The sequence below is a fragment of the Rhineura floridana genome, chromosome 10, assembly GCF_030035675.1.
Source record: "Rhineura floridana isolate rRhiFlo1 chromosome 10, rRhiFlo1.hap2, whole genome shotgun sequence".
Taxonomy (NCBI): Eukaryota; Metazoa; Chordata; class Lepidosauria; order Squamata; family Rhineuridae; genus Rhineura; species Rhineura floridana.
Window position 1 is genome coordinate 48,506,165 of NC_084489.1, and position 24,383 is coordinate 48,530,547.

At 39.7% G+C, this 24,383-nt stretch overlaps 1 protein-coding gene across 6 annotated transcripts in view; it reads right to left on the reverse strand.

Annotated features, from left to right (window-relative positions):
• PHF14 (PHD finger protein 14) overlaps nucleotides 1-24,383 on the reverse strand; it is a 276,890-nt gene that overhangs the window by 70,777 nt on the left and 181,730 nt on the right. For 5 of the 6 annotated variants that reach the window (XM_061586424.1, XM_061586430.1, XM_061586425.1 and 2 more), the window contains exon 18: nucleotides 15,329-15,361. The exons of the other annotated variant lie outside the window; for it this stretch is intronic. In XM_061586424.1, coding sequence (XP_061442408.1) covers nucleotides 15,329-15,361 — 33 coding nt within the window. The remainder of the gene's footprint in view (nucleotides 1-15,328; nucleotides 15,362-24,383) is intronic. 6 annotated transcript variants of the gene reach the window in all.

Below are 24,383 nucleotides of genomic sequence, written 5' to 3' on the forward strand. Positions count from 1 at the left end.
AATAAGTGGAAGACACAGTGTACATGCAAAAATGCTTCCCCTTCCAGCACCTCATAGACTGGGGTTTCCCCCCCTTTTTCATTCTCACTAAACCCCCATACATCATACTTCACAATGACTGGAGGTTCAGAAGCTACTTCTTTAGGGGAGATGGGGGGGGAGATGTAATCGAAATTGTGTGTGCGTGTATCAATCAAAATAAATATCAAATACATTTTATGGAAAAGTGTTGATGCTTAATATAAAACAACAGGTGTGAAACATCAAAATCAATCCTGAATGGTTCACACATAAAAAATACAGATATATGAATTGCTAAGTCATAATAAACCATAAATTGTTTTTAAATGTTTATGTTGCTGTATACCGTTGTGATGTCTTCTGAGAGGATATACTTTTATAAATAAAAGGTTGCATTCAACTAAGTCCTGCTCACAGTTTGTTGTTGTTATGTGCCTTCAAGTTGATTACCCCTACTCAGAGTAGAAGCACTTAAATTAATAAAGTCTTTTAACTTCAATGGGACTACTCTGAGTAGGACTAGCAATGAATACCACCCAAAATAAATAAAATGAAACTCTCAATATAGCTGCATCTGAAAACAGAGTAACAGCATGCTAAAATACTCCCTTCACCTCTACTCATGCCAGCCTAGCAGACCCATAGTCAGAAATCTTATAGCGAGTGGGCATTGAGGGGTCCATTACATTAGTGCAAGTCAGCAAAAAATGAAATATGTCTAATAAACTTTAAAGTTATTCATTCATTCATTCATTCAATTCAGAGGAAGATGAGTCTCTAAAGGTGCTAAGGCCTCCACAGATCTGATGGCTATGGCTTGGTATAGAAGATGATGAGAAAGCACTAAACATTCCTTAATTTCTTCCAAGAATAATGAATCTGAACACTGTAAGTCTTACTAACAAAAGCAATACATCCGAAATAAATGTTGGCTAATTTCAATGAGTATTTACATTCTTATTTATACATGATACAAAACATACTTTTAAAAAATCATTGATTCTTGTGACAAAAAGGGAAATATTTCTCTTCAACATGAGATATTTGAATATATTATGTTAACTCTTATCAGTTTTCATGTATCATCCTTTACCCTGGATTCAGTTGAAAATTACGCAAGCCATAAATTAGCTTTAAACAAGCTTTGAATCAGGCTCGAGCTAGTTTTCAAATTAAAAAGCCGTCAGTATATTACAAGGTGCTGTCATTTTATTACTGCAATCAATTCAGGGTGGCCCGAGGTATAAGGAAAATGGATGCTGTCTTCATTTGCAAAGGGTTTATCTCCTGCACCAGGCTCTGAACTACTTGACTGCAGTAATGAATTGGGAACCAAAGTTACTAACAAAGACTTTTAAAAACATCAACACTGAAGACAGTTTGCTTTTAGAATGGCATAATGGAAAAAAATCTTGAAAGAAAAGGCATGAAACCATTTCTTATAAAGTGGAAGCATAATGGAAAAAGAGCCACCACTAGTTATCTCCATTAAAATATGTTAAAATTCCATTACTCTTAGTTACTGGTGTATTTTTGAAGGACATACGTGAAAATCTTTTTCTACTGTAAACCATTACAATATTGTTCAGATCACAGTAAGGAAGCACCAGTCTTTTTGGATTCTCTTATGTTAAGATATGTGTAACAACCAAAAGAGGAGGAAGTTTTAATTAGTACTAAATTGAGGGCAGGTTCAGATTTTGGAAGAAATGAGCAGCAGGTGCATAAAGTTTTGCATTTACACTTTTTGTAGCTCTACAGTAATGTCCAACAGAATTTGACTGGAAGGAGTATGCAAAATATATGCAAGTTTATCAGAAACACATTACCCTGGGAATGTTCTACTGTAGCACTAAGTTCACAAACCTTTGCTAGACATGTTAGTGCTCAAATATGTACCAATCATGTGAAGCCAATCAATTTTTCAAACACTCACATTATCATTGATTTCAGGGAAAGGTCCATAGCTTCATGGAGAAGCACAGGCTCTGCATGAAAAAGATCCCAGATTTAATCCTTGGTATCTCTAGGTAGGACTAGGGAAGACTCCTCTCTGAAACCATGGAAAGCTGCTGCCAGTCACTGTAGACAATAGTGTGCTAGATGGACCAATGGCAGCAAGCTACAAACAACTGAGTTAGTATACTAAGGTTTGACTTTAGCCTACATGGATTGTACATTATTTTTAATAATCCATCATCTTACATCGGAAGAGTCTCAAGGCAACTTACATCGACAGAACATAAGTATACAAAATACATACCACAAAAGTCAAACTGACTGTGATACATAAATATCCAAAAAATTAAAATCTACAACCTCTAATTCACCATTAAAAACAATGAACTAACAAACCTCCAGCAGCAGATGAGAAAATATCCACAATCAAATGCTTGAGAGTAAAGAAAAATCTTGAACTGGTGTCAAAAAGATGGCAAAGTTGTGCCAGGCTGGCCTCCTTAGAGAGAACCTTCTATAATTGGGGGGGGGGACACTACTGAAAAGACCCTCTTCCTGTAGCTACCTTCTGCTTCTGGAGAGACCACTCCGAGGAGAGCCTCCAATGATGACCTAAGGGTCTGGGAAGGTTCATATATCTGGGCACATTCATATGGGGAGAGACATTTCAGAAAGCAAAGGGGTCCTGAGCCATGCAAGGCTTCAAAACCAGTACTTTGAAACTTATTGGAAAACCAGTTCAGTTGTGTCATACACTCTTTGGCCTCAGAATTCTGCACCAGTTGAAGTTTCCAGTCTTCAAAGGCAGCCCCATGAACAACACATTGCAGTAATCTAATTGTGAAGTTACAAGCGATGAACAATAATTAAGAACATTAAATATTTTTATATATTTTTAATTTTAAGTATGTTTTTATTTTAATTGTATTTTTATTACTTTGTTGTTTGTGGGCCTTGGTTTCTTTGGAAGGGCAAGATATAAATTTAATAAAATCAAACAGATCACTGATGTAAGGCTATCCACATCCAGATAAGGATGCAGTTGGGCTCCAAGCCTAAGCTGGTACAAGGCATTTTGCACCATGGAAGCCATTTGTACCTCTAGCGATAGTAATGGATCTATGAGTACCCCCAAACTCTGAACCTGTACCTTCAGGGAGACTGCAATCATGTCCAGAACTAATACAACTTTTACAGACAGAGGAATAATCCACCAAAAGATATTTGTCTTGTCTTCAGTGAGCCTCAGTTTACTTATCCTAATCCAATTCATTACTGAAGTCATACACCAGTTTAGCACGTCCACCACTACACTTGACTGAGATGAAAAGCAGAAAGAGAGTGGTGTGTCATCTGTATATTATAATGACACAATCCAAAACTCCAGCTGACCCCACATGATTTAATGTGGATGTTAAACAGCAGGGCAAATAAAATTTGGTCTTTCAAATCCCACACTGAAGGAGGTATGGAGCTAAACAATACTCTCCAAGCACCACCTTCTAGAGTCAGTTGCTCACTGCAAACTAACATCACCCACCCCCAACATGGTCAACTGCTGATTATTGCATATAAATGTTATGTAAGTCTACAGATATGTTTGTTTTCACTCATTGACAATTGTCAAACTATATATTTTAAAAACGTCTGTAAAGGTCTTAAAAGCTTAAATCCACAATTTATTTACAAAATAAGAATTAGGTTGGTGACAGATATTTATCACCAGTTTGACAATTGTAAATGTGTTGTACTGCATGTACAATCAAATTAGGACCTGACAGCTGTTGTATCCAGGCATATATTAAATATTTTTGATGACATCCCTAGCTCACTTGGCTTCTGATTTGTTGTGGATGTCCAATAAATATTGCTTCATCAAGTTACCAGGTGCTATTGATGGGCGAGATTTCAATGGCTATCTTGGTGTGCCACCTTCCCCAGGTAAGACACGAGCTGCAATTGGACCCTGAATTGAGTGAGGAAGGAAAACATGATCCAAACACAATAGAACTTTGGTGGATTTTTATGGGGTTACACCCGAAGCATGGTCCATATACAGGTGGCAATGATACAGTAAATAGTTATTTGTAGATATTTCAAAATTATGTAACTTTGTGTAGAACTTCAGTTTATCCCTTTCACCCCTTTCATGCCAACATTTGTGATTCAACTTAATGTACATTTTGACTATGCTTCATTAAGAAGAAAAGGGTAATATAGTTCAACTCAAATTTATCTCTTCACACCCGGTAATAGTTTTATTATTACTCTGGTTGTGATGTTTATTTGTGATACTAAGAATAAAAACAAGCATTGTGAGTAAATGGTCTTTTTGTGGAAAGGTTTTCCAAAACATTATTCATACCCTTTATTCTATGCTTATTTAGAAATAGGTTTGTTGTATAAGGTTGAAAAGTATCTGATAAGGAAGACAAATCAGTCGTGCTATAAAATTGATTTAATGAAAGCTAGTTGAATGTTCCAATGCCATTTCATTGTAAACCGCTAATACAGATCCTTTTATTAATACAGTGGAAGCCTAACACAAAGAATATTTCATTACATCTAAGTCAGCAGCATTAAAATTGGACCTGTTTATTAAAAAAAGGAATGAAGAATCCAGCTACCACAGTTTAAGGGGCAAAATTAATCAGCAACCTTTTGCTGAGCTCACAGTAACTGAAAGGTCAAAACTAGTGCAGCTTCAAATAGTCAAAAATTCTTCACTCTTCATAAATTAAGGACACTGAAAATTATGCAGAGTACTACTCTGTTAAAAGTCACTGGAAATGTTTTAAGATGGACTCTGTCCATTGTGGTATCCCTGTTACATAAGGTTTTACCTATCAAATTAATCTGAGTACTCAGTCCTTTTTTTAATTACCTCTCCCCCAAACTCATTACCATAATCTTAAATATGTTTTCCCTATATTTCCACTTAAATTATTGAAAAGTCAGCTTTATATTACAGACAAGAATTAGACAGTGTTTTCACAAATGTATGGTATTGTGATAATGACCAGTCCTATGACCTGTTACTATGGCATCTGGGATTCTGCCCATTGGGATAATGGGACACTTCACTCAACAATATGGCACACTATTCTGCTTCTAGGACAGAGTATTTTGTTCCCTTGTATAGCACTTACTGACTTTTTTGGCTAATCAGAGCCACAGAAACTGGTGCAAAACATGTATGGGAAAGCACTCACCTTCTGAATATCCACACAGGACAAAAACTTACTGTCTGAGAAAAGGGAAAGGACTGTCTCATGTCTTTCTCAAATTAGAGCTTGAGATGGTTCCAAACTATAGCCCATCTATAAAGAAGTGCATGGTGGGCACAAAGAAGTGACAACATATCTAGAGTTTAGTAACTTGATACAATTACTCTTATTTTATTCACAATTCTACAGTTTCCAATATCCCAGTTTCCTCCTCTCTTCTATCACCAAATACATCTTTGCCAATGTCTCTGCTGTCTACTACTATTTTTCATTTTTAACTTGGTGCCTTACCATATGCACTTCAACTTTAAATTAGCTAATTTTCCTAACACAGCTTGACCTTCCCCCAATTTACTTCTATGATCCTAAACTCTAACAAACTCTTAACCTCTCATCCTGACCTTGTCTGCAGTAATATTATGCCTTTCTCTAATACATTTTATAATGTACTGTGATAAGCACATTACTGTGCTTTGAATGCTGTATTCTTTATCCCTACCTTTTCAGTTTGCCTTACCAATCTATTGTGATTGTATGGACCTTCTTGTCACCCTTTCTTGCTTTTACCACAAATCACTCAAACTGCTTGCTGCTTAAAATGTATTTAATGTTTCTATAGTACTTCTTCAAACCTTCTTGTATATGGATGGTGCTGTTTTGGCGACATAAAGATGGCAACATAATGACAGCATATTCAGATTTCTGAATATATTTCAACCATTTTTCTATGCTCTTGCCATCATTTAAAAATGGTACTGAACAAGTGCAGTGGGTACAGTACATAATACAGATTATTATATATTTCTGGGCAGGGAGAGCTCTAATATTTACAGTCCAAGGTGCCAATCAAAATGAATCTAAAGCAAACTGGCCAAATTTGTGTGTGCTTTTCTTATGCTAAAGTATTTTAAGTGCATTTAGCAAAATTACATATTATATTTAAGGTATGCAGTTTGTAAACACCTTGTTGTTGAAGCACTTGTTACTGCAATCTGCTACTCAAGCTAAATTTTAAGGAAGTAGCTGCTCAGCCAATAACCTCTGGTAGCTAAATATTACAAGGCTTCTGCAGATAATGTAGTTTTTGATACTATTTTGTACACATACATTTTTTCAAGGCAGAAGATGCGAAATAGACAAACATACCCAAAGGAGTTTTCAAACCAATGAACCACATAATCACTTTCATCCTTTACCAAAGATATGTTTAGTGAAAAGCTAGAGATAAATTTAATTGCTGCCAGAATTTAACAATGCAAGTGCATCTTCAGGATTTAGAAGAGATATTTTTAAAGCCAGCTACAAAAATCATAAAATATTTGTTCAATCTCTTGGGAGAGTTAATTACAATGCACTTAATATTATATTAACTTGTTAACTATTTGTTCAAGCAATTTTAAGAAGTAACTTTTAAAGAGGAAGAACAGTACAAGTTGAATAATTGGAGTTATCTTCCCTTCTGGACTTCATTAGTAACTGATAGTACAAACCAGAAATCCTCTGATGACTTTTACAAAGATACGAACGTCATTTACTTTATTCATTATTTTTAAATGCAATGCTTAACCTTCACTGATACTACCTAACATTATGAAGACTGAAATTTTGCACAGATACACTAACTACATTTTAAGTGCTAGATGAAAAAGCTTTTTAATAAAAAGGAATTTCACTGCCACTCCCCCTCACTCTCCAGTAAGATTATGCATTATACAGGAAACACTCACAATCTGCTTAGAACCTGACACATCATTAAGATCAATGGCATGTTTATTTTTAAAGCTTTGAAGTTGTCTGCAACAGTATCAGTTTCATGAGTGGATATATACAGGCTGTCTCACTGATGGCCAATTTTCACAACTTACAGAAAGGGGTAACGAGGAGACTTTTGATCTGGCATATCCAAAGTCTCCCTCAACACACTCATTTTTGGGGCCTACTTGCCCTTGGAGCACTGCTGGCAATAGTTCAACAGTGGGGGAACTCTCCGCCACCACAGTATGGAGGGTTCCGGTGGAAGGCCCCCCTGGAGAGACAGGTCTGCAGCAACCAACAGTTCCTCAGTTGCCTTCCCCAGGAACGTAACAATGCTCCTGCTCCCTTAGTCACAGATTCCTGAACATTAAATCAACTGCTAGATCTCCTATGCTTTTTATATTAGGCAGGGAGGGTATCCATTTTGTTAAAACACACACATTTTATTTGGATGTAATACAGATGCTTTTCTTCTGTACAAATAAAGCAGGGGCCATCCATTTGGTCATACAGATACCCCCCATTAGTTTTTTTATTTAACAAATAAAAAAGATTTTGATTTTTCTTTATTTAAGGTGCTGGTTATATTATATAGTCTTGGTTATTGCTCTGAAAAATGGCTGGTGGTTGTACTTTTATTATCATGCTATATGGCATTCTGTGTACATTCAGAAGAGGAGACATTACTATTCTACTTGCTCAGTTACAAATATTTTGGTCTATCTTGATCCTTCTTGCATCTAACCCTTGAACTACCCTGAATTGGTACTGACATCAGAAGCTACCACATTACACCCTAGAACAATGGGATTTCAAATCTGTAATTTTGAATGTAAACTATGTTGTGGTTTGGATATCAAGATCTAGTCTTATCTGCTGAAATCTCTTTTCTGCTATGTACTGCTACACTGATCCGCATGATAGAATGAAGAAAAAGTATGTTCATGTAAATAATTATAAAGGAATAGGAACCAGCTGTTAGGCATTATATAGTACACCTTCTAAATAGGTCAGCCAATGGTAAAAATGATTATAAGATGGCACGATTTAGCAGTCTCACTTCTATCTCCAAATTTTCTGCCATTTCAGATTTCTTGTCAGTGGTTATAGCCACATGGATCAATGTTCCTCCTGCTGGGACTGTCACAAGATATATTGCTATACTGGCTCATCTCCCATACCAAGGAATTTCTCACTGATGGTCTCCAGAGGCACATGTTATCAAATTCTTGCTCGGAGGCACAAGTTACCAAATTCTTCCAAGCTACCCAGGAAGTGGATTGGACTGTGAAAAACCAACCCAAATTGTGTTTGCATTTTGATCAATTTGTAGGGCAGTACAATATCTCAGAGAACAGGTCAGGTCTCCTGCTCCCCTGGTGCATTCACTATAGCTGCCCAATCTCCCTGCTTTTTAAAGTTTGATAGATAGATCTGTTGGCTATAGGTACGTTCTTAAACTGCAGGGTTGGGTTTTTTTGCCTATTAATGAATTTCTCTGCTTTTTAATCTGGGAGGTAAGAAACGGGATCCTATGCAAGTTTGTTGAGAATGGATTGATCATTTGTATGCTTATTGAGTTCAATAGGATTGACTCCCTTGCAATTCTTAGGATAGGTTAAACTGACCATGAGGGATGGGGATGGGAGGAGGAAGGGGGGGAGGAAGAAGGGCAGAGGGGGGAGGGGGTTGGGAGGAGGAGGGCAGGTTTGATCATTTGCATGCTTAGTGAGTTCAGTGGGATTTACTCCCATGCAATCATGCTTAGGATAGTTAAAACTGACAATGGGGAAGGGGAGGGAGGGCTGGAGTGGACAGAGGAGCAGGAAGGAAGAGGAGAAGGGAGAAGAAAGGGAGAGAGGTGAAGGAGGGGGAAAGGCAGGTCTTACATTTGCATGCTTGAGTTCAATGGGATTTACTCCTGTGCCATCAGGCTTAGGACAGGTAAAACTGACCATGGCAGAGGAAGAGGGGAGAGGAGAGGGAAGGAGGAAGGCAGAGGACAGGGGGGAGGGAGGAAGAGAGGGAAGGAGGGGATTGGGAGAAGTGAAGGAAGGGGGAGGGAAGGAGCAAAAGGGAGATGATGGGAGGCAGGAGGAGGGCAGGGCAGGGTTGATCATGCATGCTTATTGAGTTCAATGGGATTTACTCCCATGCAATCATGCTTAAGACAGGTAAAACTGACCATGTGGAGGAAGAGGGGTAGTGGAGATGGGAGGGGGAAGTGGAGGGGGAGGGGGAAGTGGAGGGGGAGGTGGAGGGGGAAGTGGAGGGGGAGGTGGAGGGGGAAGTGGAAGTGGAGGGGGAAGGAGGGGATTGGAAGAGGATGGGGGAGCGGCAAATGGAGGGGGAGGGAAGGGGCAAGAGGGAGGAGATAGGTGGGAGGGGGAGGGAAGGGGCAAGAGGGAGGGGATAGGTGGGAGGGGGAGGGAAGGGGCAAGAGGGAGGGGATAGGTGGGAGGGGGAGGGAAGGGGCAAGAGGGAGGGGATAGGTGGGAGGGGGAGGGGAGGGCAGGTTGATCATTTGCATGCTTTTTGAGTTCAATGGGATTTACTCCCATGCAATCATGAGGGAAAGACACTTTCTTTTCCAAAAGGAAAATATTGTGAACAATATCATTGTTTTTCAGCATTTCCCCCACCTATTTATTCTACAGCAGGCACATGTAGTGTCCCACCCAAATTTAAATCAAAGCTGTCCCAGGCCACCTCCACACCAGACTTTTATTTCACTTTAGACAGTCATGGCTTCTCCCAAAGAATCCTGGGAAGTGTAGTTAGTGAAGAGTGCTAAGAGTTGCTAGGAGACACCCTGTTCTCCTCACAGAGTTCAATCAGAGCGGCTGACTGTTAAACCACTCTGGCCATTGGAGCTCTGTCTGGGAAACAGGACTCTCCTAACAACTCTCAGCACCCTTCACAAACTACACTTCCCAGGATTCTTTGGGGGAAGCTATGACTGTCTAAAATGAAATAAAGGGCTGGTGTGGGTGTGGCCCCATGATTAGCCAAGCCAAGCAGCTGTGAGTCTGGTTTTTAGAACACTGACAGTTGGTTCTTACTGAGCATGCCCGTGCCTATCACTGACTCCAATGCTAAATTTCTTAAATTAATTAAAAACCAGCCAGTCAATTTTTTAGCTTTTAAACTGCAGAAGATGAAGGTCAGAGTATGGGGCAAGGTCAGTAATTACAGGTACTCTGTGAACATGGCTGATTTTTAATTAATTTCAACAAATTATGAGAACTCTGACAGAAAAAAGTCCAAAAGAGGTCTCTCTCTCTCTCTCTCTCCACTTTGAAGTCTCGATTCTCTCTGACTGTTTCGGGTATCGCCATGAAAATTTAGAGGGTTGTTAAGCAAGTGTTTCTAAGTTCAGGACTATATGTTTTGTAAGGTTCTGTTCTGAAATGAGCTTATGGGGAGCAGCAGTATGGCATAGGGGGTATTTTCAATTTAACATTATGGAATGCGAAAAATCCTTGCTGGCTATAGTTCACAGACACTCTCATGCCTGTATAATACCAGACAAAGGGCAGTGAATTGCTATTACTTGTGCATGACAAATGTCTTTTACAATAAAACAAAATCAGCCAAATTTCCACACTGATGCATTTAAAAAGAGACACAACTGCAATTTTAAAAAAAATAATGTAAATGATGTCTTCAAAATTTGAGTGTATCTTCTTCCAAGGCGCATTGAATTATTGCATGATTTTTGAGGGCTAAATTTTTGGGAAACCCTAATCATACATATTCATATCTCACTATTCTTTCTCCAAATATGTCATTTCTGAAAACTCTGTATTTGAAACTACCATTAATGTTCCTAGCAAGTGCAAAGTTCTATAGCAGTTTAACAGTTTATGTGGTGAGTTCTAAGTGAAAGAGCCATATCTATTTTTCAACAGTCTTATTCTATTAAAGTCAATATGAACTCTTGTAATTAAGTAAAAAATAACCACACTTTTCAATCACATGCTGCTAATAGAAAGTAGTAATGGCGAACTACAATTTGTTGGCAAATCTGCTTATAATTCTATTGTCAGCATGAGACCTTAATTATTAGTACACTAATTTAAAAGCATGTAGTCTAATCGAATTGATTTGCTTGTAAGTTTCTTTAAAGAAGATAATCTAAATGCATGTTCTAGCTTTCAAATTTGATAAATAAAAGGCTACAAAGGTGTTGCTGTTTAGAAGACACTGGCTTCTTTAACTATGGGACTACTATAAAGGAGAACTATTGGCCACAGATGGTATACATCATATGAAACAATCCAAGATGGAAGTTGTAAAATAAAATCTCTGGCAGTGTGCAACATTTGCCCTGTGGTACCAACAGTAAGTACCTACAATGAAGATTTGGAATAGGAGGTGAGAAATAATGAGTACTATTTAGAACTGGATCACCAACTAGGGGCACTGTGACTAAACCTGGCTCCCTGCAGTGTAATCATCTCTCCCCCCCACACCAACCTGTTTTTCTAACTGGGCAGATGTGGCAAAGGGCAGCCCATATTGGAAGACTGATGAAGATCTGGCCCATATCCTTCATTGCTCAAAGTGGAGAGGAGAGTCTGACCAGAAATTTTGGGTAGAGACACACTTGCAGTTGTGTTGGCTTCAGTGTGCCTTCAGCTCTATTTTCCAAAGTCAGAGACAAATGATGCTAGTCAAACTCTGCTCCTTTTTACTCCAAAACTGGGGAAATGCAGCTCCAGTGCGTTTCTCCATGAAATCATCTTGAAGATGAAATCAAAACTGTTTGGTAGATCAGCTAGTTTCCATTCCAAGGTGTGTCTAATGAAAGTGCTTTGTTGTACTTGGGCAGTGCCTTTGATGGACTCTATCCAGCAGGGTGGGGAGCGTTGCTGCAACTATCAGCAGTTAACTGGGAAACACCATTTTAATTTCCCTCCCACAATGTCTCTGATGCTCTAGGAAGTTTGGAAAATTAAGACAGTGGCCCAAGGATGACTCTAAGCTTTCTGCCACAGGCAGCCAAGCATCAGCACAGCCCCAAGCAGCAGCCTCAGGATGCCATGTGCTGACACCTAACCTGTTCAAAATATATCACATTCTAAGTAGGTTTTCTATTTATAAGTAGTAACATGTCTGTCACTTAAATAGTATGTGAACCTTGTACTCTCTGCATTGTTAATGGCTTAAAAAGTTAGTGACACACACACAAAAAACAATGGAGTCCCTTTTACGGGAATATTAAGAATTCCTCATGTCTGTTTTTATGCTACAAATTCTCCTGGATTTGGCTGACATCTAGTGCAAAATAGTTTTATGAGGAACTGACTTCTGAATCAAGTGCAATAATAATTTCTTAATTTGTTTTATTTGGAATTCATTTTATGGCACTAGTGACTCATTGAACTGCTTTGTTGACTCGACCTCATGAGCAAAAATGGCAACTATGCCAATTCATTTTCCTAACCACTCTACTTAAGGGCAACTACAGTATACACTTGCCAACTGTTCAGCTGATATCCTTGTACTATATGCAGTATTTTGTGCCCTCTTTCATAATGGATCTGTTCCTTTCCAAAAGAGTCAAGAACTTCATTCCTGTGTAACAAAATGGCATTTAGTTAATTCAGGAAACATCTGGTGTATAAGCCAGAGTACACATTAGGGTACGTAATGGTTCCTGAACCTTAATATTGTAATCAGAACATTCTTTAAACATTTTTCATTTGGAAAAATATATTTTGCAAAAGGTGAACATTTAAAATATTCTTATAATTACAAAACCAACAGGATTCAAATGTTATGTTGCTTAATGATAACTGCATTTAACAACCAGACCAGAGAGTTGGCAGCTACTACAGTGTTCCCAAAATGTAGAGCAATAATAATAATAATAATAATAATAATAATAATAATTTTAGTTGCTTTACTCGCAAAAGCAACCCAACGTGTCTTACATGGTTTCCTTATGAAACCTACTATATGAGTGCGCTTCAAACAGAATGCAAGTTTTCTCACCAATGTGACATATGACTAAATGCTTATTCAAGCATTTCCTGGCTTTAATCTGAGGGTCACCTCCCTTGGGCTGGACCTCCCAAGGCCTCTGGAAAAATACAGACTGGTTCACCATGTGTTCAATCCCAAAGGATTTTTACAAAAAATAAAAAAGTGATTGACCCAGATATTGCTGAGTGTGGTATACCTCACTTATTAAGTATTATGCCTGACTAGGGCTTGTGGTCAAAAGACTCAGTGAGCAAAGTACAATATCTAATAATTAGGAAAATACCTGGGGATATTATTGGAAGTTGGATTTCAAGGGCAGCACTGTTTTAATAAACAGAAGTTGATGGTCTTCATAATCTGTGGTATCTGCAAGAAGTCTGTAGTACCTTCTCTGGAATGGGCAGCCAAAAATGAGCTGGGCCACCATATTGCATTATCTGAATGACTTCTCTCTGCAAGCATAGCTGGCACATCTAGTTGAAATGTTCTACTTAACATATTTAGAGAAGTTTTGAATGCACCAGGAATGCTGCTAATGGAAGGGATAGAGGCTCTGTGCTGAAACTAACCCTTCTGTGGCTAGAACTTGACTCTATAGATGGCACATCCACATCTACTAACTGGTTCTAAGCATGTTACACACACACACCAAACGCCTTTAAGTATACATAAGCTGGGGAGGGAATTTGAACATTGCCTAAACAGGCAGCATCCACTACATACACGCTTTGGAATTCAGCAGTAAAATACCAATCACAGGGTTCTATATCTCACACTATCACAGTACAAATTACTCAGGTGTATGGTAATTGTTCTTGGAGGACTACAAAGGAATATCCATTTATCAAGACAGAATTGGAAGGAACCATGGAGGTTATCTAGCCCAACTCTGCTCACTGCAGAATAAAACTACAGCATCCCTAACAGATTGCCATCCATTCTCTATTTAAATACCTCCAGCAAAGAGCCCATCACCTGCCAAGGCAGTCTGTTCCACTATTGAACAGCTCTTATTTATTTATTTTATTTATCTATTAGATTTATATCCCACCCTTCCTCCCAGTAGGAGCCCAGGGTGGCAAACCATTAGGCACTTACCATTAGGAAAATTCTCCTAATGTTTAGCTGAAATCTGCTTCCCTGCAATAATACCACCAATTGGTTCTGTTCCTGTCCTCTGAAGCAACAGAGAACACGTCTGCTTTATCTTCTGCATGACAGCCCTTCAGACATTTGAAAATTGCTATCATGTATTGATGTGTGCATGCACATATGTTCAACACATCATTGTTATTCAGAACTTGGGGGGGAAAGCCAGAGGGCGCACAACTAAAGCCGTGTGAACATTTGAAGAATGACAGTTTAGCATCTACTCTACTTCAAACTTCTAATGCTTGCTCATTAGCACAAATCCATTAGCTGGTTATAGAGAATACTGTGCTTCAGCTGAGTGACAACTGTCTATGTCATCAAAAACAGATCACATATTTCACTCCAAGTGCAAAAAGACCTTACACATGTAGGTAGCAATTTCATTCCCAGGTCTAAAGCTCATTTTGGTCTGACTCTTGGGAGTAGGTATGGAGAAGGAACACAATTCCTAGGTAAAGCTGACAAAACATGATGAAATGGAAAACAAGACTGTAAAAATGTTCATGTGTTTAGTGAAGGCATTTTCATAAATTAATCCACAAGTAACACAAGCTCTACAGAGATGAAGGCATGCACCTTTTGGATGCAGGGAATTATGTCTGGTCGAAGTCATGCTTACAAGAGCACTTGAGGAAGTGGAAGCAGGCTTAGTCTGTTACTGAAATTCAGTTCCTTGTGATGATTTGTCAAAGGGAAGGGATTCAGCCACAGATGATGCATAGGTATCATCCATGAAACTTGAATTTTTTTGGGGGGGGTCTATCTGTAATGTTTAAGATACTTTGCAACGACCAACAGTATTCTATAAACAAAGGCTCTTCAGCCACAAATCTCAGGAATTGCCAAAGTGTAGCACACATGGACCTGTGCTCACCTGTGCCTTGTTGTAGCTCCTCTTATTTTGTTCCTCAAAGCAGGGTCCTTTTTGTTTCATGGCACAGGCTTCTTTCTACTGCAGAATATAACTGTCTGTACCAGTAATAAAAGTTGCAGTTTCCTGCATCCCAGCTCCATGCAATCTCTCTGGTTCCACACTGCACTGCACAATTATCTAAGGATCTGTGCTTTTATATACATATGCTACCATAATGCAAAATCATTAGCATTATTTCAAAAGCTGCTTGTAAGTATTCATGCTAAAGTAATCATATATATATTTGCCAACAACCACTATCATTTGAATTGCATAATAGAGATCTAATTTTACACATTTTAACAGTTACCTGATACTTGTTTTTCATTCCATCCACTTCACCCTATATTTAACACATAAGGCATTTTGCAGTTAGTAGAAATGAAAAGCACAGTGCAAGACCCAATTAAGCACTTTTAAGCTGCAATGAATTCAGTGGGAGAGAGGTAAGCACATACTTCATTAACTCTGAGCAAAACATCAAGTTCCTAAAATTGTGGAGGACTATTTGAAAAAATAATAGGAAGAAAATGAATGTGCCATCCTAATATATCATAGCAACCATTACTAAAATGAGAATTATCAGCTGATTCTAGGAGAAAGAGGCCTCCACCAAAGAGAAAGGTATTTTTTGCCAAAAACCAAATAATAAAAAGGTAAGAGTTACTGCTGAAGACAACAATGTGCTGGGTTGGTGTGTGTGTTAAGATGACAACAGATGTCTCTTGGCCAGGAGTATATGGAAAGGACTAATCAAAAGGTTTCCATTCATAGGTGTCTGTATTGGCTGCTGGAGGAATGGAGTCTGCTTTCTTTTGCTGGAAGTTAGTACAATCCAAGGGCTTGAATACTCATGTTCCCTCATTAAGAATCAGTGCTGAACCTGACTGCAGAATATGAGAACAAGTTGGATGCAATGCTGCCTTACTGGCCTTCTGTATGCTCAGTAATATCATCAAACAAACCATATCTCTTTTTTGTGATAGAAAGAGTTGTTCTCTCAAATGTCTTTATCAATTGGGCTACAGTAATTTATCACATTCTCACCTACAGAATAAAATGGGTTCTGGTAATCTCATGGGATGAGGCAAGTGTGTTCCTTTTATATTTTTACTCTGGTGCTCTAGCCTTTTAGCAGTTACTATTTTTAGTACTTACACATCTGAGGTATGAAGGCCAAGGAAAGACTCCCCTCTCCCAAAGAGCACACTGGTTACTCTGTGAGATCTAAAGTGCACAGTTATGGGGCTACCTAATGAATGAGATACCCCATTGACGAAGAAAAATCAGGAACACTAGGACTAGACTACTGTGCATCATTTTCAAAGGGTGAAAATTAAATTAAGCCCCTACTACTCAAATCAATAGTTGGAGACAATTTATGTCTTGTAGATCCTGGACACACAGAAATCTTGTCATCTGAGAATATGCACTTTTAAAAAGATGGAAAGTCCTTCCATTGCTAATGGTCAGGGCTTATGGGAACTGTAGCCCAGCAACGTATGGAAGCCTCATGTTCCCCATCCCTGTGCTAGAATAACAGAGTTCAACAGGTACACTGCTTTGGTTATAGACATGATTGGCCTGCCAATAAGGATTACTGCTCTGAAGGGCCCATGCCACAGAAAGATCCTTGTGCAACAGGTTGTGGCTGGTCATAGCTAGTCATGATATGGAGATTTGACTCATACACCCAACTGGTTGTCATCACTGAGCTCACTGTACAGCAGTGAGGGAGAGGGAGAAAGAGAGAGATTGCTTTAGTTGAAATAAGTGCAGTGAGTCTAGTACTGTACTCCCTTATGAACAGCCAACACACAATTCTTTTATTCACAAAATTTTTAAGAGCAATCTTTCATTGGTCTATGAGGAGAAAGGACAATATAGTTTTTATTACAATTTATTTATATAGCTCCTGAGTCACCTTTTCTACATGGTGCTGAAGAAAACATTAATAAAAACTGGAAAACCTAACGGTTTTTACATACCACTTGATTTTAAAAAACTTCCAAGCAGTTTAACAAGAAACATTAAAATGATCAATAAAACAGTCAAAAACAATTAAAACAGTGGTTGATTACAAAGAGATTAAAACACATCAACATCTAAGTGTTTAGGCAGCTTACAAAAACAGTAAGTCATAGTATATATTGTTACTCTATCAAACATGCCAGCAGAACTTTAGGGATCAAAGGCATGGTTCCAGCATTCCCCAGTCTAGATAAGCAGGATGCTCAACCCCCCCTGAATTTTCTGTGATACTTACAGCTGGCAGGAACAAAAATAGACTGGATAGCCCTCTCATCTGGCTTACTACCATGAGTGTGAGGAACTTCAGAGGGGGAAAAAGATGGCTGTCATTTCCCCCAAATGCCCTACAATCCTGGTTGTGCAATTTAACACCTACTCTACACCTGAAGTATCAGTTGTCTGGGATTACATACTGTGTGTTTTAACAGGCTTTGTTTATTTCCAGAGTGGTCTGAAGGTGTTTGAACTAGTTCCTTCTGAACTAAACAGTTTTGGGCTTCACAAATAGCATTGTGGGACATCATCTCAGAACTTGGGAAGGATGGAATAAAATGACTCATTTTAAGGAGTTCTCATAACCCCAAATAGTCCAGTATTAGCCTCCATTACTAGTTTTGGTGCTCCATATCTAGCTCCATGGCTTACTCTATCTAAGCCCGACATTTATTTCAGTCCTGGAAGGCTTAAAGTTTGTGAAAGGACATAGGGTAATTAATACAATTGGATTCAAAAACAGTGTGTAACAAATTGTGGCAGGCATAGGTAGGCAACACTGGGGAGACTGAATCTTAATCAGGAGAAAGATTTGTTATCCAACACCTCACTATTTTCTTTGTAAGTTGAGGACTTTATTTTTATGGGAAAAATAGTATTTTGGCCACACGCTCATGAATGGGTAGCATTTAGGAAATGCTGGGCAGGCCCTTTTTCTTGGAATGTCTTGGCTTTTGAGACATGTGGCTAGGTGGCTGGGTAGTGAACACTCCTGACCCATGGATCCCTATATCTGCATCTTTTCTTATGGAAGTGCATGTTAGGATACCTTTTTAAAGGTGAAAACTGATTAAGCAATCAGGAAGGGCTTATATGTCTCTATTTCTACTTTATTCTAACAAAATATGGTAAAACTACTGATAGCAAAACTACTGATGTCTGATTGTACAAATTCATACAGTTTTTCTTCTACTACTACTACTTTTTAGCTATTTTATAAAATTTGTATTGAGTAGGATCACTGCATAACTGCATCATTTGACTCAAACTAATATTGGTGTAATACGTCTGTGCTTTTAAATGGTTTCCATATCTTACAATATCTGTCTACCAAGTTCTTAGATCTGAAATATATTGGAATAAAATCCAGCAAACCAAGAATGCCTACATATCTAACAAAAATATTGTAAGAACAAAGGCAATAATTTAATGTTTTTAAAATATAAATTAATGTACTATTTAATCGTATCCACTTCTATTAGGCCAATTAAATGTGTTCCAACACTGTAATGAAATGTATACCACATGTAAACTGCACTAAGTAGCAAGAAAAATCCTTTAGAATTTGCTTTTCTAACATCAACAATGAATGCAAAATAATGTTTTTCTTGGCTGATGCTTCAGATATTTTTAGCGCCAGAAGTATAATTTCCCATCCATTGGCAGGGGTATCACTTTGTGCCCAATGGATGTAGAGAGATAATTGGAGCAGTATGACCTGTAGCAACCCAAATGTGGGCTAGATGTTTAGCTGTATAGACTGAAACAAGTCCATTAACATTCTGTTTTGTACTCTCTGCAAGTTCCATCAAAATGTTACTTTGCTTCTGCAAATGGTATGCATTTCCAAGTGTTTTGTGCTGGTGATCAACAAAGCTGCTTAGCTGTAATGGCTGATCTTTGAAAGTTGCCCACACATAGGAAGCAAGTTGGAGAGGCTAATTATTTTATTTGCTTGCTTGCTTGCTTATTTATTTATTTATTTCCTGCCCTTCCTCCCAGAAGGAGCCCGGGGGCGGCAAATAAACAACAAAACACTAAAACCTCTATAAAACATATTAAAAACAAAACATCTTAAAAAACATATTAACAAAACACTTTTTAAAAAAAAATCTGAAAAAGACATTTATTTATTTTTTAAAAACCCTTTCTTTAACATCTTTAAAAACATCTTTAAAACAATTCCAACACAAATGCAGACTGGGATAAGGAATTAATGGGAAATTCTTTTTTTAAAAATTAAAAGTAAACAAACAAAAATATTCCCTCTTTTGTAAAGCCTTACCCATGCTGCTGACAGAAAAGTGTATAGTTGAAACCCTCTCTTTTGACACTGTGTTAGAAGTTTTCCATGAAGTGGTCAGTCTGTCTGGGCACCCAGGCTTACGTGGGAGTAACCCCACTGAACACAGTAGGTCTTATTTCCAAGTAAACATACTTGAGACTACTATAACATTTATACACACATCTGAACACTACTGCTTGTGAAGATAAAAGAAATGGCTCTTAAAAGTGAAGCAAACTGATTATCTACCCAGTATAATGAGAACACTGATAGTTAGCAGCTCTGCAAAAACAGAGTCATTTTTTTGAAAGGAAAGAGACAAAGGTATAGAAATACTTACATTCTGTTTTTATGAACTGTTTAAAAAATAAAAAACCTACACATTTTCCCCAACTTTGTTGAGATGAGAAAGCTTGTCAGACCTTTGTGGTAAGTATCACCCATTGTAAAAAGTGACGCTATTACTAGCAGAGAAGATGCTGCCCTTGTGCCCTGAAGCAAAGTCACTGTCATTATTTGACAGCTAGGGTAATATGGGACTATGTTATGCTGGTGAGGAAATAACTTGACAAGATTGCAGGAGAGCTGCTTGGCATATTATGAACAAAAGGAAATGAGAAATATAAACACTTTAATAGTGTTTACTGCATCTAAATAAAAAGTATTTGTCATCTGAAAAAATCGTATTTGTATATTTATTAAGACATAAGCAACAAGCAATGATTCATTGATATTTAATATTTTTATTATGAACACAGATTATACAAGGGCCACATTTAGTAAAGAACACAGCTATCCTTTTTAGTTATATGTTTGTATGAGAGAGCATACTGGCAAAGTAATCTTAGGTAATTGTTAATCTTGGCTAACTTTTTCTTTAATGACCAAGAACAACATACATTTCCATTCAAAAGGAAGTCAGGGACAAGATATTAAAACAATATATTGTTAGTATTTGTTAACTTCTTTTTATAGGCTAATGCTCTAAATGGAAGCAAATATATTTAAATTTTCCCTCTTAATTTTAAAATTGGAATGGAGGCTTTCCAAATCTGATTTCTCTGCTGACAAGGAAAATGTCGCTTTTAGTAAGAACAAAAAACCCCAACACCATTTCAATTCCTTGAGCACCTAAATGACACTGCTGCAGTATACTGAAAATGGGACTGAGTGGTGGAAAGAAATGGAAGGTGCTGGCAACTCAAATTTGCAATTCATTGCTCTCAGTCAAAGAATGTATCAATCAAGGAAAACTTAGGTTTGGACCAGTCAGCTTCCTGTGTGTGCACATGTGAGTAAGTTTTATGCTAAGGCCACAATCTAGGGAAGTGCAAGGATAAGGGCAATGGAAGGTCGCCATCTGCTCTGCGCTTCTTCTGAGAGGAAGGGTGGGATATAAATTTAATAAATAAAATAATGATTTTTTTCCTCCTTTTTCACTGTGCCATTTTGGGCTGGAAAGCACTGATCAGCAGCTAGATAGGAAAGGGCTGAACCCCATCTGCTGAGATCGACGACTGGATGTAGTGCTCCCTCCCTCATCCCCTGTGATTACTCACCTAAGATTTGTGTGCCTGTGATAATAGTATGCTCTGGATAGAGCCTAAGCCTTTGCAAAACTCACCAACATGTATAAGGTATTAAATATACACTACGTATAGATGTACTAAAAGGTTTCATCAATAAAAATGGACCATTGGTCTCACCTGAAGGGTGATTTTCATATGAGGACGGCCAGCACTGCGGGTATTAGCTCCACCTATCGTGCGAAGGCAAGAATGTTTTCGAAGTCAAGACTAGGGGCGTCAAGCCCCTCCCACTCTCCAGTTCATTCGCAGCGAGACTATAGAGTAAATCTAAAAATACAAGAACAGGGCCAAAAGGCCTGCCAGCAGGAAAATAACATGCATAATGACATGACTCTAACAGAGCGATATAACAGAACTAGCAGTCTTGACTTCACTAGTAACTTTAAATACAATAGTGTAACAGTAATATATAACATCTTAATAAAATATCTATACATCCTCCAACTGGGAAGGTCGTGATGGCCGTCCTCATATGAAAATCACCCTTCAGGTGAGACCAATGGTCCATTTTCCATATGAGGCCGGCCATCACTGCGGGATGTACCAAAGCAGCCCATAATAGGGGGGGACCACCCACATGCTAATCGTTATTAAGAACCTGTTGCAACACTCGTCTGCCAAAAGAGGCATCGGCAGAGGCATAACGATCTATTTTATAATGCCTTATAAACGAGTGTGGGGTAGACCAAACAGCAGCCCTGCAAATATCAGCAACAGGAGCATTAGTGGCAAAAGCAGCCGAAGTGGCAGCTGACCTAGTAGAATGAGCTGTTATACTAGCTGGAACTGGCAGCTTAAGGGACTCATATGCTAAGGTAATACATGCCCTTAACCAATGGGATAAGGTAGAATTGGTTACTTTATGCCCCATAGACCTTGGATGAAAGGATACAAAGAGAGACTCCGTTTGTTGAATCTCTTGGGTCCTAGACAGGTAGGTCTTGAGAGCCCTCCGAACATCCAACGAATGCCAAGCCTTCTCTAGAGGATGAGTAGGGTTCGGGCAAAACGAAGGGAGTACAATGTCCTGATTGCAATGGAAAACTGAATTGACCTTGGGACGGAAGGATCAGTTTTCAGCACAACAGAGTCCTTGTGAAAGACACAGAGATGGCGGGCAGAAGACAATGCGCCCAGTTCCGAAACTCGTCTGGCAGATGTGATGGCGACCAGGAACAAGACCTTGAAGGACAGTAGACGTAAAGGCACAGTCCTAAGGGGTTCAAACGGAGGGCGTTGTAAAGCTTGTAGGACCTTGGACAGACTCCATGAGGGAAAACGGTGGACTACAGCCAGTGAACGTAAGGCAGTGCCTCTGAGGAAGCGTTTAATGAACGGATGTGAGGAAATAGGGGCACCAGTGGAGGACACTGAGAGAATGGACGACAGAGTGGACGCATGTCAACGTAGAGTGTTGGGTCTGAGTCCCATCATAAAGCCGCTATGGAGATATTGCAGCACCTGATGCATAGTGGCCTGGGATGGATCGCAGTGGTGAGACTGGCACCACTTGGAGAAAGCCTCCCAAGTATGTTGATAAATACGGGTGGTAGATGGTTGTCTCGAGGCTAAGATAATATCAATAACAGCGTCAGACAGACCAGCCGACCTCAAATGTCCCCGTTCAAACGCCACGCTGTTAGATTGAGCCAAGTGGGGTCCTGATGCCATACTGGACCCTGGAATAGAAGATCTGGCCTGACTGGCAGTGTCCAAGGATCCATCACCAACATTGCAAGGAGATCCGAGAACCACGGCTGACGTGGCCAATATGGTGCTATCAGAACCAACTGTGCCCTCTCACTCCGCGCCTTCCGCAAGGTTTTGGCTAACAGCGGTATTGGAGGGAAGGCATACAAAAGACCGTCTGGCCACGGTATTGACAGAGCATCCACTGCTTCCGCTGTTGTGTCCAGGTATCGGGCAAAGTACCTGGGAAGCTGGAAATTGCGACTGGAAGCAAACAGGTCAATTGAAAAGACGCCAAACCGACGCTGGAGACGATGGAAAATGGTCGGATGAAGCTTCCATTCTCCCAGAAAGACCTGTTGTCTGCTGAGCCAGTCTGCTGTCACATTCCAAATCCCTCTGAGATGCTCTGCTTTTAGGGATTGTAGATGTTGCTCTGCCCAGACGAAGATGAGGGAAGCTAGGTCCTGCAGAGGATGGGACCTGGTGCCCCCCTGTCTGTTCAAATGTGATTTTACACACGTGTTGTCCGTTCGAATGAGGACATGGTCCAAAGGGAACAGAGACTGAAAATGAAGTACAGCCAAGTGGACCGCCTTGAGCTCCAGCCAATTGATGCTCTGATTCTGCTCTGCTGTGGACCAAACCCCCTGAACATACTGGGAGTTGCAGTGTGCTCCCCAGCCGATGAGACTGGCATCCGTAGTTACAACAGTCCTGCGAGGTTCTCTGAACGGAGTGCCCCTGGAAAGATGTTGGACCCTCGTCCACCAGTGGAATGAAAGGTGCAGTGTGGGGCTCAGAGGAACTGTGTGATGATTGGAGTTGGCAATGTCCTGTTGAAAGGGCAACAGAGCCCACTGAAGGTGATGGGAGTGGGCACGAGCCCATGGCACAATATGGATGGTAGAGATGAACATTCCGAGCTCCCTGGCTAGCAGCATGACGTCTGCGGTTGTTTGTTGCATCAAGGACCTTGCGATGTTTGTGATGGCAGTTATGCGATCTGGAGACAGAAACACCATCGCCTGCAGGGTGTCCAACATCGCCCCTAGATGTAGTAGGCATTGGGTCGGTTGAACATGGCTTTTGTCGAAGTTGAAAAGCCAACCGTGGGCCTGCAAGACATTGAGGGTGAGCGTTAAATGACGATGAGCCAACTCCTCAGAGTTTGCCCGTATTAAAATATCATCCAGATATGGGTAGAGATGGACCCCTTGAATTCGGAGATAAGCCACTAAGGTGAGAAGCACTTTGGTAAATACTCTCGGAGCAGAGGAGAGGCTGAACGGCATCGCTCTATATTGAAAGTGCTGGGGGCCAAAAGCAAACCGAAGGAACTTTCTGTGGGCTATGCAAATGGGCACATGGAGATACGCTTCCTTTAGGTCGATAGAAACCAGGAAGTCTCCTTCTTGCAGGCTTTCAGTAATGGAGTGGAGGGATTCCATTTTGAATCTGCGGTATGTTACAAAACGGTTGGCGAATTTGAGGTCCAATACTGCCCTCCATGACAAATCTCGTTTGGGCACAGCAAATAGGAGGGAGTACACCCCTTCCGACCTCTCTGTTGTAGGGACTGGCTCTATCGCCGCTATGTCCAAGAGGTGATGTATGGCTGTCTGCATGATGCTGTGCCTGGCCGGCGCCCTGGGACAAGGGGATGGATGGAATTTGTCTGGTGGAGTCGCCCAAAACTCTATTGCATAGCCAGAACAAAAAAGGTCCCTGATCCAGGCGACCTTAGTTAGACGCAGCCACTGGTCTCCAAACATAAG